The sequence below is a fragment of the Mesitornis unicolor genome, unplaced genomic scaffold (genome assembly GCF_000695765.1).
Source record: "Mesitornis unicolor isolate BGI_N332 unplaced genomic scaffold, ASM69576v1 scaffold53921, whole genome shotgun sequence".
Lineage (NCBI taxonomy): Eukaryota > Metazoa > Chordata > Aves > Mesitornithiformes > Mesitornithidae > Mesitornis > Mesitornis unicolor.
The window spans coordinates 50,653-65,759 of record NW_010162979.1 but is presented as its reverse complement, the minus strand read 5'-3'; the positions used below and the strand labels follow the sequence as shown (position 1 = coordinate 65,759).

Genomic DNA, 15,107 nt, shown 5'->3' with positions numbered 1-15,107 from the left:
CCATAAGCCAGCAATGTGCCCTTGCAGCCAAATAGGCAAATGGCATCCTGGGGTGTATCAGGAGAGGGGTGGTTAGTAGGTCGAGAGAGGTTCTTCTTCCCCTCTACTCTGCCCTGGTGAGACCGCATCTGGAATATTGTGTCCAGTTCTGGGCTCCTCAGTTCAAGAAGGACAGGGAACTGCTTGGAAGAGTCCAGCGCAGAGCCACAAAGATGGCTGAGGGAGTGGAGCATCTCCCTTATGAGGAGCGGCTGAAGGAGCTGGGTCTCTTTAGCTTGGAGAAGAGGAGACTGAGGGGTGACCTCATTCATGTTTATAAATTTGTAAAGGGCGAGTGTCAGGAGGAAGGAGCCAGGCTCTTCTCAGTGACCACCAATGACAGGACAAGGGGCAATGGGAGCAAGCTGGAGCATGGGGGTTCAACCTGAACATGAGGAAAAACTTTTTCACTGTGAGGGTGACAGAGCACTGGAACAGGCTGCCCAGAGAGGTTGTGGAGTCTCCTTCTCTGGAGACATTCAAAACCCGCCTGGACGCCTTCCTGTGTGACCTAGTCTAGGTGATCCTGCTCTGGCAGGGGAGTTGGACTGGATGATCTTTAGAGGTCCCTTCCAACTCCTGAGATTCTGTGATTCTGTGATACATGTAACTAGAAACTGCAGTACTTTGAACTGGTTGCTTGCAGACTGACTCTTGATGAAGATAGTTTGTGATTGCCAGTTTTCTCAACTGCAGCCTTTTGGTTGCCTCAGCTCAAACATTGGACGTGCCAAGGTGAAGGTATATATCTGGGGATAACAAGGGGAAGTACTTTTGCAGTCATGAATGTTAATCAGCCCCCATTTTCAGGAGAGAACTTGAGGTTATTTGGCAAGGGTTTAAGTTTAGTTGAGTAGAGAGAGCCTGCAGCCACTGAGCAGAGGTAGACTCCTTCAGATGAGTCATCAGAGCACCAAGGTTTGGCTTCCACTCTAAATTGCCCTCTGGACAAGTCTGCCTTTCACCAAAGACTGCAGAGAAATCCCTCTGTGAACACCCTTTATGGTACACGGTTATTTTTCACTGAACTCATTGAGATGCCAGAGTTCTGCACAAACAAGCAGCACCTGAGTAATGAAGTGTCTCAGGAGGCAACGTTTGCTTGTATGTAAACCTGCTGAGTTTATTTTCAGGGTCCAAATACCTTACAGTGCACAAATGGTCGGGCAAGCAGCATGCAGAATGTCAGGCTTGGATGCTTTGTTTAGTCCTAAGCTTTTTGCTGTTGAGTCTTTCATGTAAATAAAGGACATGTGTTTTTATTTGCAGATGATCCTGCCAGCTCTCCAGTGCACGTATTTTTCTCTCCTGTGGCAACTAGCTGCAGTTTCGGAAAATTCTCCCAAGGTTGGCCACTCTACATAATTTTGGAACCCAGACTTGTGCTTCTAGAAGTTTAAGTTGCTTTTCTGTTCTCAGATAAATCTAAGATAATTTGTTTATTTTCTTGAGGAAACCAAATTGAGTGGAGTCATTTTCTGTCTGTCTTGCCCTCTTTTATTTTAGAAGTGTTTACGCTGCTTCGGTCTGCAGGACAGTAAGTGAACAATGGTTCACCTCTATTTTTACTGCCAAACATGTGCATTGAATTCCTGGGGCATTATGGAGATAAGGAACTTGTTCCACTGCCAGTTTGTTGTTTTCCTGTTCTAAGCAACAAAAGCATTTCCAGTGAAAACTCCTAGAAGTCCTGCTGCTTTGCTTTGGTTTTATTTTCTTGTTTTACTTTTATATTTCAGGCAGAAATTTGGAGGAAAGTGGTACTTTTCTCATCAGCTGACTGCTTTCTTAACTGCTTTTATAAAGTGCCAAGCTTTGGCAGATATTTTGTAAGACGGTCTAGTTTAAGACGTCAGAGAGGAGAAAACTCTTACGCTTTGCTTCACATGTGAATGTGTACCTTTGCGGCTCCTCTTTATGGTGATTTCTGACCATATCGAGTGGTGCTGCTTCTGTCATTCCGTTCCCTTGCTCTGGTGCTCCTGTGTGTAGGGAGCAGGACACTGACACGGCCACTTGTTTTGCGTGAGAAATGCTAGCCGGGAGGTTACCCGTTTGGGGGCTGATTCACTGTCTATTCCCGTCCCATTCCATTCCTGTGTAGATGCCCGCATCTCTCACTGCTCTAATACGTTCTGCCTTTCGGCAGGCAGGGTTAGCTTGACTGATAATGGGGCAGCACATTTTTTAATTTGGCCTTTCATATGGGAGCAGGTTTTGATTGGAAGCACAATGTTACGGCCCACTCTGCAGGGCCAAATCTGGATCTTGGCAGAGAGAGCAAAAAAGAACATTTCCTGGACAGCAGCTCTAGGGCTGTTTCTTCCCTCCCCTCCTCCCGCAGCGGTCTACTTCTTCTCAGCACACCCTGCGATAGATCCCCTTTCTTATAAAGATACAGTTGCATAGCATGAAATCCATCTCCCCTGTAAGGGCATTCCTCTTCTATTGACTGCTCCGAGCTCAGTGCAGTGCAACAGCTGGGACCTGGTGAAGGATCAGAAAGCCTTTTATGTGGCGGTGGGCAAATCAAATACTGTCTCTTGCTGGATTCATCCTAACAAATAGAGGTGCCTAAGTTTCTAAATGCCAAAGTTAGCAGCGCAGTTGAACTGGGTTCCCTCTGTGGTCTATGGAGGCATAGAGAAGAGCAAGTCCAGAAGGCAATTCACACTGAAAATTATGTGGGATGGACCAGAGTTTTTCTGACTCTTTTTCCATCTCTGAAGTGGAAATCATTATCATTGCTTTATAAGGAGAGGTTGAAGTGAATAAGGCAATATGTGCTATAAGAGCTGCCCATCCTACAGATGGAGAAACAAAGAGTTTGTGACTTGCTGAATACCACTAGCCTCAGCAAGTGTGACAGATGCACGTGTCCTACTAGAGTTTGTCACGTTTCTGCACCAGGGTAGGGGGAATATGTATTTTTTATGGATTGACCTTTCTATCCCAGATACTGTGCCTGAAAACAAGGCATGGTTTTAAAGTAGTTCATAGCTAGTAAGCTGTTGCTGCTGTGAGATGTCAGCTTCTTTTATAATGTCATCAGCTGTGCTATCTTAAATGAATAGTATCAGTGGAAGAAAGAGGCAACTTTTGTTTGTTCTGTAATTCTCTATTGAATCATAGTTCCTAACATCTTTATCCTGTCACTTTTTCTAAATATGTCTTTAGGAGACCCTTTTTGCGCTAAGGAGAGAGCTGAGACGTTTCAGTCAGATTTGTATGTGCTTTCTCCACCATAAGGAAAAAGATGTAAGAGAAAAGGTTTGTGTTTCTCCATCACTTAACTGGCATTCATGCTCAGTCCTGCTTTTAAATGCCTGCCTTTATTTTCATACTAGTATTTCCTTCTACTGATTTTTGCAATTTTTTGTCTCTTAGCAGAGAAACAACTCTTTAAAATAAATAGTTGAAGATCTTTTTTTTTTAAAGGAAAAGTTATGTTAGTTAAAACACTGCAAAGGTTAGTGCTTTAATCAAATGTAGATATGTGACCAACTGCAGAAGCAAGGCCTGAATCTGAATGACTTAATTTGCCAGTTGCTAATCAATGTGTTTTCTGATTAGACTAATCAGTGTACTGGTTGCTATCATTGCTTTATTAATGCCTTGCTATGAATATTACTTAAAAAATTAAAAAAAATATAAATTTTCCAGTGGTTTATGTGTTAAAGGAGAGATATTCTAGCATAATAGAGCTCTTCTTCCTTCCCATGGGAGTTTGAAAATGTTTAGGTGGTGTTCATGCATAATATTTATATATGCTATATAGCCTATGGAACAAGTTCTGGAAGGGCTTAGCAGTGGCATTTTACCATATGCTGGAGCAAAGAAAAATCTTTAGCTTGCAAGGGAGAAGTGGGATAGAAGCTGGATTGTGACTTGCAGTGTTTGTTAGAGATGCAAAGTGGAGTTGGCATGAAAAGTATCGTGGTCTTCAAATCCTTCTTTGGCTGTTTGCTTGACACAGGCTTTCATGGTACTCTGTGACTGGTTGCTGATTTTGAGTCATCAGGATTCAAATAATAATGAAGAAGCAGTCAGACTGCTAGATTATCTTCCTAGTACATCACTTCAGGAAAAACTGCTTTTGTTTATCCAGGAATATGTTTTCAAGGAGGAAGAAGAGGAGAACAAAGGTAAGACATCTTCATCGCTGCAGAAAATCTACCGCTTACTGTTATTATTATAACTACCTGTTATTCACCAATCCGTATCCTCTGTGCATCAACCACAGGAAATAGCTGCCAATTTAGTTGTAAAGAAAGAGGGCTGACGAAATGCAGGGATGGGTGAGAATGTAAAAGTAATTGCTTGACTGACCTTGGTGGTATGGATGAGGATGTTAGAGGAAGGCCTTGCAGTGTTACTGTGTGACTCTGTCAATGCATGGACACTTCTAAGCCATCAGGGTAAAGTAGTGGTGGATCTTGATTTGGGGGATGTGGGTCAGATTTAGTGGGAAATGGTACTTGTTGCTCTGCTGCCTTTTTGAAATACATTTAGATGCCATATTGAGGCTGTTATTTTGAAGGCTGTGTTCTTTTGGGAGTGTTTTGAAAATTGCTTGTTAGCTCATTGTGGTTTTGAGGCTGAGTTCAAGTGTCATGCTTTGAAAAGCCAAGCATTATTCTGGATTACTCTGTCAAACTCTTGCCCTTCATCTGTTCAGATGGAGTGCTGTGTTCAGTTTGTGCACCACACTTTGATATGCAAGAGGTGATGAGCCTGAATTGCCACAGGGAGATAGTAGAAGAGAATCCTCATTGGTAAAAGTAGAAATACAATAGAAAAGATTGCTCAAGTAGGTTGCAGTATCCTAGTCATGGGAGTTTTTGTAACAGGTTATGTTTCAGGTTGCCTGTGTTGTGTATATGAAACTGATAAATCTGATCCTATTTTGGGTTAGATGGCCCGAGATCTGTTTCAAACTCATTTTGTATGATGCCGTCAGTTTCTCAGTCCTTCTTACAAAGGATCCCAGTCATCCCATTGCAGATTCCTGCCTGAACAAGTGATTTCGTCATGCTATGGGTGTGCTTGTCTGTGTGCACAGCTGGCAGCTGCTCCATTTGAGTTTTAACTGCAATTTGCAGATACTTCTGATCAGTCACTTGCGTTATGTTTGTTTCCAAGCCCACAGTTGGGCTAGAAGCAGAAACAGTCCACATCAAAACAAATCAAAATTATAGGTCAAAGGCTGAAGCCTTTGGCTGTTGATAGATTACATTTGCAGCAGGAAAGAATCTATCTCAGCTTTCCTGCTGCAAGAAGCTCTCCCCAAGCACCTTTGTAGCTGTGTTGGAAGGCTCTTAAGAGTATTTGTTTTTCTGCAAGTTATCCAGGCAGTAATTAACCTATGTTCCAGAGGCTTAGTATATTCTCAATGATATGAAATGACTTTTTTCTTTTACTTGTGGTGATAACCACTTGGAGAGTTTCATCTGAACCTTGTTGACTGTGTGTGGAAACTTTCGTAGGGTTTCCGATGAACTATGTACTCGTTTTCTAGCATCTGTGTTATTCTAGGGAAAAAAACTCAATGTGGTTGCAATTTGTCTGGTCTCTTCCCTTTGGTGTGTTTGTGCCTTTTATTCTGCACTCTGTTTTGTTCTGTTCTGTAGCTGTGAGTGGTGGTGTACAAGGAGATTCTGACTAGTAGAAATGTGAAAGCCCTATGAAGATCAGAGTAGAAGACTGTGGAAATAACTCATTTTCACTGTCATCAGCTGCAAGCTTTGACAGGAATGAGCACTAGCATCTGTTGCCTAGCGTGTTGACTGAACAGCCGAGTCTGTGCTATTTGGATGAAAGTTGGTCATTAAAATTGAGATATCTTGAATAAAGTAGTAGAACAAAGTTTTGATGCTTTTGTTTCCCTAGACCTGACAGAAGAGGAAGAGAGAAGGGATGAAAGTTGCAAACTTGACGACTTGCACAAAAAGCGGAGTCTTCTTGCAGCATATTGCAAGTTAATAGTGTATAATGTGGTAGAGATGACTGCGGCTGCTGAGATCTATAAGCATTATGTGAAGGTAACGTTTTAGATAACGTTGCTTTGCCTATCAGTGCGTTTCAGTTTCTGGAAGTGACTCCAGTGTTTGTGAAAGATGTGGGGTTAATAGTCTTACGGCTCAGAATCCTTGTGTAATCTCAAAAGGGCTATACAATCAAGCAAGAGTCAGACAAATCTCTCCCCTTGGCTCTGCAAAGGTACCTCACTGCAGATAAAATAGCTGAAAATAGGGTACAGGGTATGCCTGTCTGAACATGTGCTCCTTGGCTTCTCCAGAGAGGCCATTGCAAAGCAGCCGTTCATGGCTGGGAGGGTGTTTAACTTGGAGATTCTCACATTGATGCGGTTATCTTACTTCATACAGCTCACACAGTCCAGTGCAGGTGGCCTAGATTTCACATGGGCCTCGGTGTTTAGACAACTGGCAGAGCTTCAGCCACTCTGGAGTGGGTTTCAGGAGGGCTGAGAACAGCAGAGAGTGGGCAGTTGCCTTGAGTCAACCAACAGGACTTTGGAAATACCCAAATATGGGTCCTGTTCTTGACTTCATTGGGCCTAAGGCAAGCATTGATTAAATACAAAAAACTCTCTATTTCTCTCCAGACTAGGCTTTGTTCTTTTGCTGTAATAAATAATTAACCATTTCAGTGCAATTTTAATCCTCACGTTACACTTATAGGACCATAGCATTTCTTTGCATATGAAATAATATAAACAGTCCATTTTTCATCTTTTAGCTTGAGTGTTCTGATATTGAGAGTGTTTTATACACTTTTTGTGTGACACGAACAGAGTCGTGTGTGTTGTGTAGTCCCAGGGCTAAAGAAGGGGAATGCTAATTCTCATTTGTTTTGTTGCTGTTCATAGACCTACAATGATTTTGGAGACATAATTAAAGAAACGTTAAGCAGGACCAGGCACAATAACAAAATTCAGAGTGCCAAGACACTGATCCTCTGTCTGCAGCAGGTAAGGTTAAAGCAAGAGGATAGGGGCTCTCATGACAGCTGTGTTCATATTGGAATATTTTACCTACCTTGCCATAATTATTCAGATTCATTAAAAACCCGGTGGAAGAAGTGGTTTTCTAGATTGTACTTTATGTATGTTGGTTTTGCATGTTATAATTAAAACTCCTTTCAGTCATCACATCTGTTTTCAATGCAATTTTGTGGAAGATTTTTTTGTCTTGATTTTAACAGTGTGTTTCTCGGGACACAGTAGGTGTTTCTTAACCTTAACTGAGGTTAAGGATATTATTCTGTGTTTTATGGACTACCTCAATTCCTATTGAATTTGAGGAACCACAAAGGTACCTGTGGCTGGCCAGCTCTAATCCCCAGTATTTTCAGTATTTTTTTCTGAAAGAAAGTGGGGTGTAGGTCTTCTGAAGGGTCCCAGTTGCTGGAGCTTGCAGCTGCTGACTGGCGAGGCCACTTAGCTATTTTAGCAGCTGCTTTTGCCGACACTGCCCATGACCAGAGCTGCTTTTTGCCTGGAGTCGTGCTGTAAGCCACAGAGCAGGCTCCTCCCAGGGGGTACTGATACATGACCTTTGCTTATTTCACGCACATTGCCAGGGGCTTAGATCTGCGAAGTAGCCCCTGAAATCTGAGCTTACATGAGGCTAAGCAGCATTTGGCTACATGTATTCTGCTGACATAGTCAGGACTTGGTGTTTAGGTATCACATAGACAACAGGCCCTTTTTGGCCTTTGCCTGACCTTGAAAGTTAACAGGTTGAAGGGAACAAGCTACCTCCATGTTCTGTTAGGAAAAAAATGCAAAACAGTTACTTTGGCTTGAGACTTGCTTTTGACCCAGTCTCACTCCTAGAAACTGGACTATGCTGCTGCCAAACTTGCTGCTTTATGTCTGCATTCTGATATTCCAAAAGCCACTCAGGCACATTAGACCTCTTGAGCTTGATGCAGAAGTCCCCACAGGAGATGGAGTTAGTGGAGGCAACATCTTAAGGAATCAGTTCTCTGTGTGCACATATAATTTCTTTTTTTATTTGTGCCTATCTGTTAAGCACAACAGTGTCCTTGGTATCAGTTCCTTCTTGTTGTTCCAGCTGTGTGCTTCTGAAGCACAGGACTTACCTGCTGTTGTGCAAGGCTTGACATATGGTTGCTTACCTGAGACTTCTTTTGCAGCTGTTTCAGGCTCATGCAGAAAGCCAAGACAGCAGCAGTGGTGTAGACTTCTCCTCTGCTTCCTTCACAAATATGAAAGAACTGGCTCGTCGCTTTTCACTAACGTTTGGCTGGGACCAGGTGAAATCTAGAGAATCTATAGCCATGATACACAAGTATGTGCCATGTAACATCACTTTGTCCATGGTCATCGCTTTTGCTGCTTGTCTGTTTTATTAATCTCTTCTCTGTTTTTTCATCCAATAGGGAAGGGATTGAATTTGCTTTTCAAGGAGCTACTGGAATAGATGGAAAATGCTTGCCTCCCAACTTGAGCTTTCTGTTAATCATCAGCGAATTTTCCAACAAGCTGCTAAAGCCTGACAAAAGACTAGTGTAAGTTAACTTCTTGCACAGTCATGCACAGTCTGTGTTTTGTGTATCCTTGTGCGTGGGACACTTGACCTTCAGTGCTACAGAAGTTGCTCGAGGGCTTTTCAGAGAACTTTTGAAATCAGTCAATCTGCCCCTGAGGCAATTAGTTTGAGACACACCTGTAGAATTTTGTAGTAGTAGTTATTTCGGATTGTATGTGCATTATGCAGTCTGGATCCTTTTTAGACATAATTGTGGCCACATGTGGCAATTCTAAGGGAAAGACAGTGTTAACTTAGTGGAAGAGATTTGCAACTTGACTGGCTGGTGGAGTGCCAGGAATGCTTTGCTGAACAGAAAAGTAAAGCAGAAAAGATTGAGGAAGAGGTAATGTCCAGATCATTATTTTGCAATGATCTCATTCCATCGCTTCAGGACTGAATTACCTGAGTTACATGGAATATATTTGGAACAGAAATATACATGAAACTATTCATAATTGGGATATTTAAATTCAAGAATTTACTACAGGGGAATATGCCCTGCTCCAGTTGGGCCCCTGTGTTTTACAGTGGTTTAAATATTTACATTTAATAATATCAGAATGATAGGCTTATTTTTGCATCATGGGACATTATCCATCTGAACAGAGAGATGTATGATTATGTCTTTTACTGCCTCCTTCACCTGCCTCAACTCCAGTTGTCTTTGGGAAGGAAGTAATGTTCTTTCTGCTATTTGCTGCTTATTTTCGATGTGGATCTCTGCACTTCAGTCTTCTATTTACAGATACTGTAAAAACTGTTACAAAATATTTAACAGCTATTTTAATTTTCCTGAGAGCATATATGAAGACATGGCAATGTAAGATGAAACATCAAGACACATCTGCCTGTTTGAATTTCTGAGCAAATCATTCTAGTACCTGACAGGAAAAATTGTGCTTTGAAGAAGAAGTCAGCAACAATAGAAAAAACCCATACCCAACAACTACATATTGCTGAGTTCTGTGTAACTTGTGTGCTTTTGTGTCTTAAATTGGAGATTAACTTCCATGAGAATCATCAACCAGTTTTTATATTACAAGGGTCAAGAGTGGTAAAATGTCAACTTTCTTATTACATGAGAAATACGATTTATTAGTAATGATGAGCTACCCAGTTGATAAATTTTTTTTAAAAAATTGATTCAAATCCAAAAGGCAAAATACAGAAGAAGAATATTTGATGTATACTGATACAATTAAGTGGATAATCTATGGGTAGTGATTACTTCCCTTTCTGTTCTTGCATTTTTCTCAGAGAGAATCTTTGGGATCTATGACTAGAATTGGTTTTGTGGTTTCTGTACAAGTCTGTCAGTGTTACCTGGGTTTTAAAGACCTATTATCATCTGCGTGGTGACACTTGTGCAATAAGTAGTTTTCTGTTAATCCATCCTTGAAAAACTCTGTCATTTCGTTTACCTCTGAGGGGTATTTTTTGATTAAACAAAAGGAAAATATTTCATGATTAATGTGGGCAGATTTATAGCTAAATACTGATGATATTTTCCCTAGGGCTAAATTTAGCTTCTTGACCTGTGGAGATACTCCAGAAGTATATTCCTGAATGTATTAGATACATTCGGGTAGGTTTATTCATTGAAAACTTTAGTGGGAAATACAGAACCTAGCAGGGCATTAATGCTCTTTGACTTCAGGTCTTACTGCTTTGGGCCCTCCCACTGCTCTTGGGAACAAATGGGAAACAATAAAATTCACAAGGGGGGAAATGGCGATTTTATCCACAACTACTTTCAAACAGTGTTTCTAGAGTAACAGTTTCTATTCCGGGAGGCCTAAAATGCCTTGCAGAGGCTGGAGATTATATTTCCTCTTAGAAATATTTAGGTTTAGCTTCATCATAAATTACTGGGTGGAATGTTTTAGGTCAACATGAACTTTTAGAAATAAACATCTGGTTATTTTCATTTTTATTATTAGTCATAGGATTGATGTCCAGGTCTGTACGTTAACGTATGTGAATGTACCTGTAACAGATGAGATACAGAATATGGGCATTTGTTAGAAAGGAGTATATTTCAACGCCATCAAAGTATATGGATTTTAACTTCCTCCCCTGTAATTGCCCAGGCTGTAGCAGTAAAATACCTGACTTGTGAATTGCTCTGTTCCTCAAAACACACACAAGAAATGAATTATTGAATAACAAGCAGCACGAAGGGCCTGATTCGTGAATCGGTTGGAGTCTTTCCACTGACATTGATAGCAGTTGGATTAGACCCTAAAACAGTAGTTACAATGCGTGCTTGTTCGAAACCAACAAATGCCATTGCCAGGGTTTCTGGGTCCCTTGGGCCCCCAGGGTCCCTGACTCGAATAGTTTCAGAGTTGGTACGTACCCCAACCTCCTCCCAGCACCGGTTTTCTTGCTTTGCAAAGGGAATTCAATGTCTGATATTTGCCAGGCCACACTCCTAATCAAAGGAAGAGTAATAATACTGTGCAGGCTGGCGTTAAAGCTGTCACTTGTGGTATTTGCTAAGGTGGGCTCTGTTTTTAACAGCACTGGGCTTGATTTTAAAGTGATGAGCTGAAATGTGAATATCCAGTTTCTAATCCTGAGTCAGACTTTGGTTTTCTTTTCTTATCGCTGTGAACTAGGAATAGGTCAGAAAGGCTTTGTCAGAGATGCCCTATGTTTGCAGGAGACCTCTTTGCTCCAGAACAGGCGATGGCTTCACCTGGGACTCAGGGAGGCCCTGTGTCAGGTCTCTGGATTGGGTCAGGCAGAAGAGGGATTTGAACCAATGTTCCCCACACCCTGTGCGTTGTCGTGGCTGCAGAGCTGTTAACTGCTTCTTGCAGTCACTACGAATTTTATTGGGAACCTGAGCGTTTGAGATTATGTTATAGAAAAGTGGTTTCATTGGTTGGTCTTTTTTATGATTTTGACAAAACAGGCATTCATGGCCTAAATACCCCATTTCCTGACCCACTGTACTATTGAATCACAAGGGGCATCTCTTGCCTGGGATCTCCTTTGCATTGTAGTCTGCAAGGCAGAAAAGGGCCACCAGCAGAAGGAGCGCATCCTCGCAGAGCTCTGCTCCCTTCAGGCTGCTCCTGGCAGCAGCAATTGGCAGTGACTTTCCCTGCACAGGAAATTCTTTCTAGAGACTGATGTAATTCTGTAATTCCTGTGAACTGAGTGTTGTTTCTAATGCTAAAATTCAAGCACTCTTCTAGCTTTGAAGACATTTGCATTTTAAGTATTCAGATATTAATGAATATTCAAATGTTGGATATTTCTGTGAAAAGGGATACCCTTTCTTTTTCTTTAACATTTCTGTCTGCACCTTTGGAGAGTAAAGGAAAAATGTGTTTCTAGCAATAGCTTCCCTAGATATTGAGGGGAAAGATACTGAGTTTTCTTGTGCTTGCTTTTTGTTTTCTCCAGGCATGCGTACTTACAGAGGTACGTAGCAGAACCCCTGCCTTGCAGAGGAGATGAATGGCAGCCGTTGATTTGGTACAGAAACTCTTTACTGGCAAGTGAAGATGAGGAGAGCTCTGTCCTCGGCAGTCCAGGAGAGTGGTCCCCTGTGGGCACATCTAAGACGTCTTCTTTTAAAAGGAAATTGTCTAATGGTATGAAGACTCCCCTGTTCTGGATCAGCTGCATTTGCTTTGTCCCAGCAAAAACTGCACTTCATGCATTGCTTTAGCAGTACCACAGTGTGGTGGTTGTTGTGGGCTTTCCACTTTGAACCGTGGCTTTTGCCTGCAGCTTTGTTGTTGTTGTTAAAGCCTCTTCTTCTCCAGCAGGAAGTCTGGTCTGGAGACTTTGTGTGAGCCAAATTCAGATCATCTTGAATTCTGCTCTGTACCGAGCTCTGGCATTTGTCTGCGCCATTGAGACTTGGTTCATTGCTTTCAGTTGTTAAGTTAAGGGTGCTATTGCTTAATGCTCTGTAGGTAATTGAGATGGGACAGGTATTTCCAGAAGGTGATTCACACTTTCAGCCCAGGTGATCTGGGCCAAATCATCTTCTGGGGTCTTTCTCTGTGTTGCATTTCTAGGGAGCCAGTAGGATTATGCTCCTAACTTAAAGAGTTACAGTTAGGTGGGCTGAATCCAGGCTTTAGGAGCTCTCATGGACTTTTCAAATCTGTAATATCCACTGGTATGGTGAGACTTGGTTAAATGTAGTACAGCCACAATGACACCAATTGCCAGTAAAAATGCTAAGTGCATAGGGAAATTTTCCAGAGCATCCTTTGATTTCTCTCTCATCCTTTCTCAGAAATTTTCTTTTCAGTGACCTGCCTGCAGAAAACTTGTTCCCTTGTGTCCCAAAGGCCCTCCTTTCTTGAGGGTTATACAGACTCAGCAGTAGTGAGAGCATTTGTGAACCAGGGCCAAGACCATAAATCTAGGTTGCAAAAATGACCAGTGGGCAAAGTAAATTGGTTTTCTTTTATGCTCCTTTTGGCTGGTTCCTTCAGCAAATGAATGCTTTGCTCCAAATCTCCCTTTGAGCTTGGCCCCATTGCTTCGGCGCTGTGGGGAACATCATGTTGGAAATGCCCATCTCGAGACCTTGGAGAGTGGGGCTGGAGGATGAGTCTGTTCACTGTCTTTACAGGGTCTCTGCCTGAACCCAGCCAGACTGAAGCAGCGAGCAAAGCTCCAGCCCTGCAGCGTGCTTCCCAGCTTGCCTCTGCGCCAGGGAAGAGCAGAAAGAGGCTGAAATCTCGGGAGACGCACTTGCAGGAACGTTTGCCATTCCTTTGTCCAGGAGGGCTGCGGAGAAGATGCTGGTGAGAGTTTTATGTCCTACAAGCTCCTTCACGTGTCCTGGTGTATGGTTGGGGTCTCTCTTTATCCACCTCTGCTTCTGTTTTTTGTATTAAGACCTCCATGGGCAAAGGGCACAGAGTGCGTGCCCTTCCTGTCTTTCTTATGGGCTGTGTCCCAGGGACGGGTTGTCCTCAGCCCAGTATCCACATTTGCTGCTTTAGCCTGATTGTCCCACACTGTCCTGTGCCTTCTTGGACTAATACCGAGTGTGCAGAGAAAAAGCCAAGGAAGGAGGAGGGTTCCCTGTCCCACTTCTCTTGTCTCTGGTCCCTGTTAGAGGGCTGTGGTGTGAGCTACTCCCTGGCTGTTTGCTGCAGCCTGATGATGAGAGTTTCCTGCACCTCTGGAAATGAAAGAGGATTCTCATCTCTGCAAGATTCAAGTAGTAGAGATTCTTGTCTTCACTGCTGTGTAACTGGTGACTTTCTTTTAGAGAGGTGCGTGTCTGTGTGCAGCACACACACGCGCCTGAGTGAAACCCCACGGAACTTGAATGTAAGAGAGGTATTGCAGAAATAGGGAGCCTGGAGTCTACTGTTGAGCTCTGTAAAGCACCCGAAGTGCTCAGTTGGGATATTTTCCTTTAACACAGTTCATTTGTTGAGGTGGTAGGTGCCATTTCCCATATTGGTAAGTTAAAAGATGAAACACGGATCCCAGAAAGACGCATGCTTTTCCACATTTTGGGACACTTGTTGAATGGACCAGGTGAATACAAGTAAAATGGAACCAAAATTTATTGAACATGTATGTGATTACAGATCCAGCTTCTGTTTAAATGAATGTCTTGTTTCTGAGCTGCTTTAGTGGAAATTCCTTGGAGCATGACCTCTTTCTTACCTGGGAAGCACTGGGTCAGAAACTTTGTGCTGTCTTACATGGATATCTCAGCAGCAGATCTTAATGTGTGAAATCTTAATGTGTGAAGCTCTGCCTTAAGCAAATGCTTGTGCAATGTGCAACCTCCGTTATAAAGTTTCTCAAGACTTCACTTTTTTTATTCCCAGCAAAGATGAGATTAAGACAGAAGATGCCTCAGAGGAGGGCCAAGCAGAAGACACAGTTGAAGATGTTGATGTTGACGTGGTTGGTGCAGAGCAGGTAATTCTGGCTTGGGTGAATGTGAGTTCAGAATCTCACGAGTACCCATCTACCAGTAAAGGGGCTGCTCTTCTGTGGCCCCTTCCAGGCTGAGAAAAGGGGTTCTCCCCTCTTCCCTTTCCAGCTGCAGCAGTAGTCTCCTCCTTCAGCTTGATCTGCATTTTTAAGGAAATTCTACTTGTAGGATCCAGCCATCCTTACCTACATTGAACACCAGCTAGGGTGTGCTCTGAGGAGGATCCAGTTTCCTATTTTTATTTTTACCATACTGTGAAGCTCCTTGATGAAGAACTGTTTGCTGCAGTTGCTTCATGATACTGCCACGTTGCAGAGGTGGCACTGCTGTGTGGCTGCAAGAAATGTCTGCTTCAGAAATGGTGTTTGCATTGTGCTCTTCAGATCGAAAGGCTCGGAAATGTGGTCTGACCACTGCAAGCCCAGGACTTTTGCCTCGTTTCTTGCCCTTTTCCAGTCAAGGCTCTTGTGGAGATTAAATTCTCCCCAACCCAGCTGGGATTTGAGAGGAAGCATGGGAACGTTGTGGGCTTGGAGTGGCAGCCAGCATAG

General features: G+C 42.7%; 1 protein-coding gene across 1 annotated transcript; it reads left to right on the top strand.

The window, feature by feature from the left end:
- Positions 1-1,308: 1,308 nt before the first annotated feature.
- On the top strand, positions 1,309-15,107 carry LOC104547912 (cohesin subunit SA-2-like; the record flags this gene model as incomplete). The annotated part of the gene is made up of 11 exons (XM_010193782.1): positions 1,309-1,386; positions 3,220-3,309; positions 4,016-4,184; positions 5,929-6,080; positions 6,929-7,030; positions 8,221-8,375; positions 8,467-8,595; positions 12,036-12,226; positions 13,225-13,399; positions 14,447-14,595; positions 15,013-15,107. Coding segments are annotated over 11 exons (1,485 nt in total), but the record flags the coding sequence as incomplete, so codon positions are not given.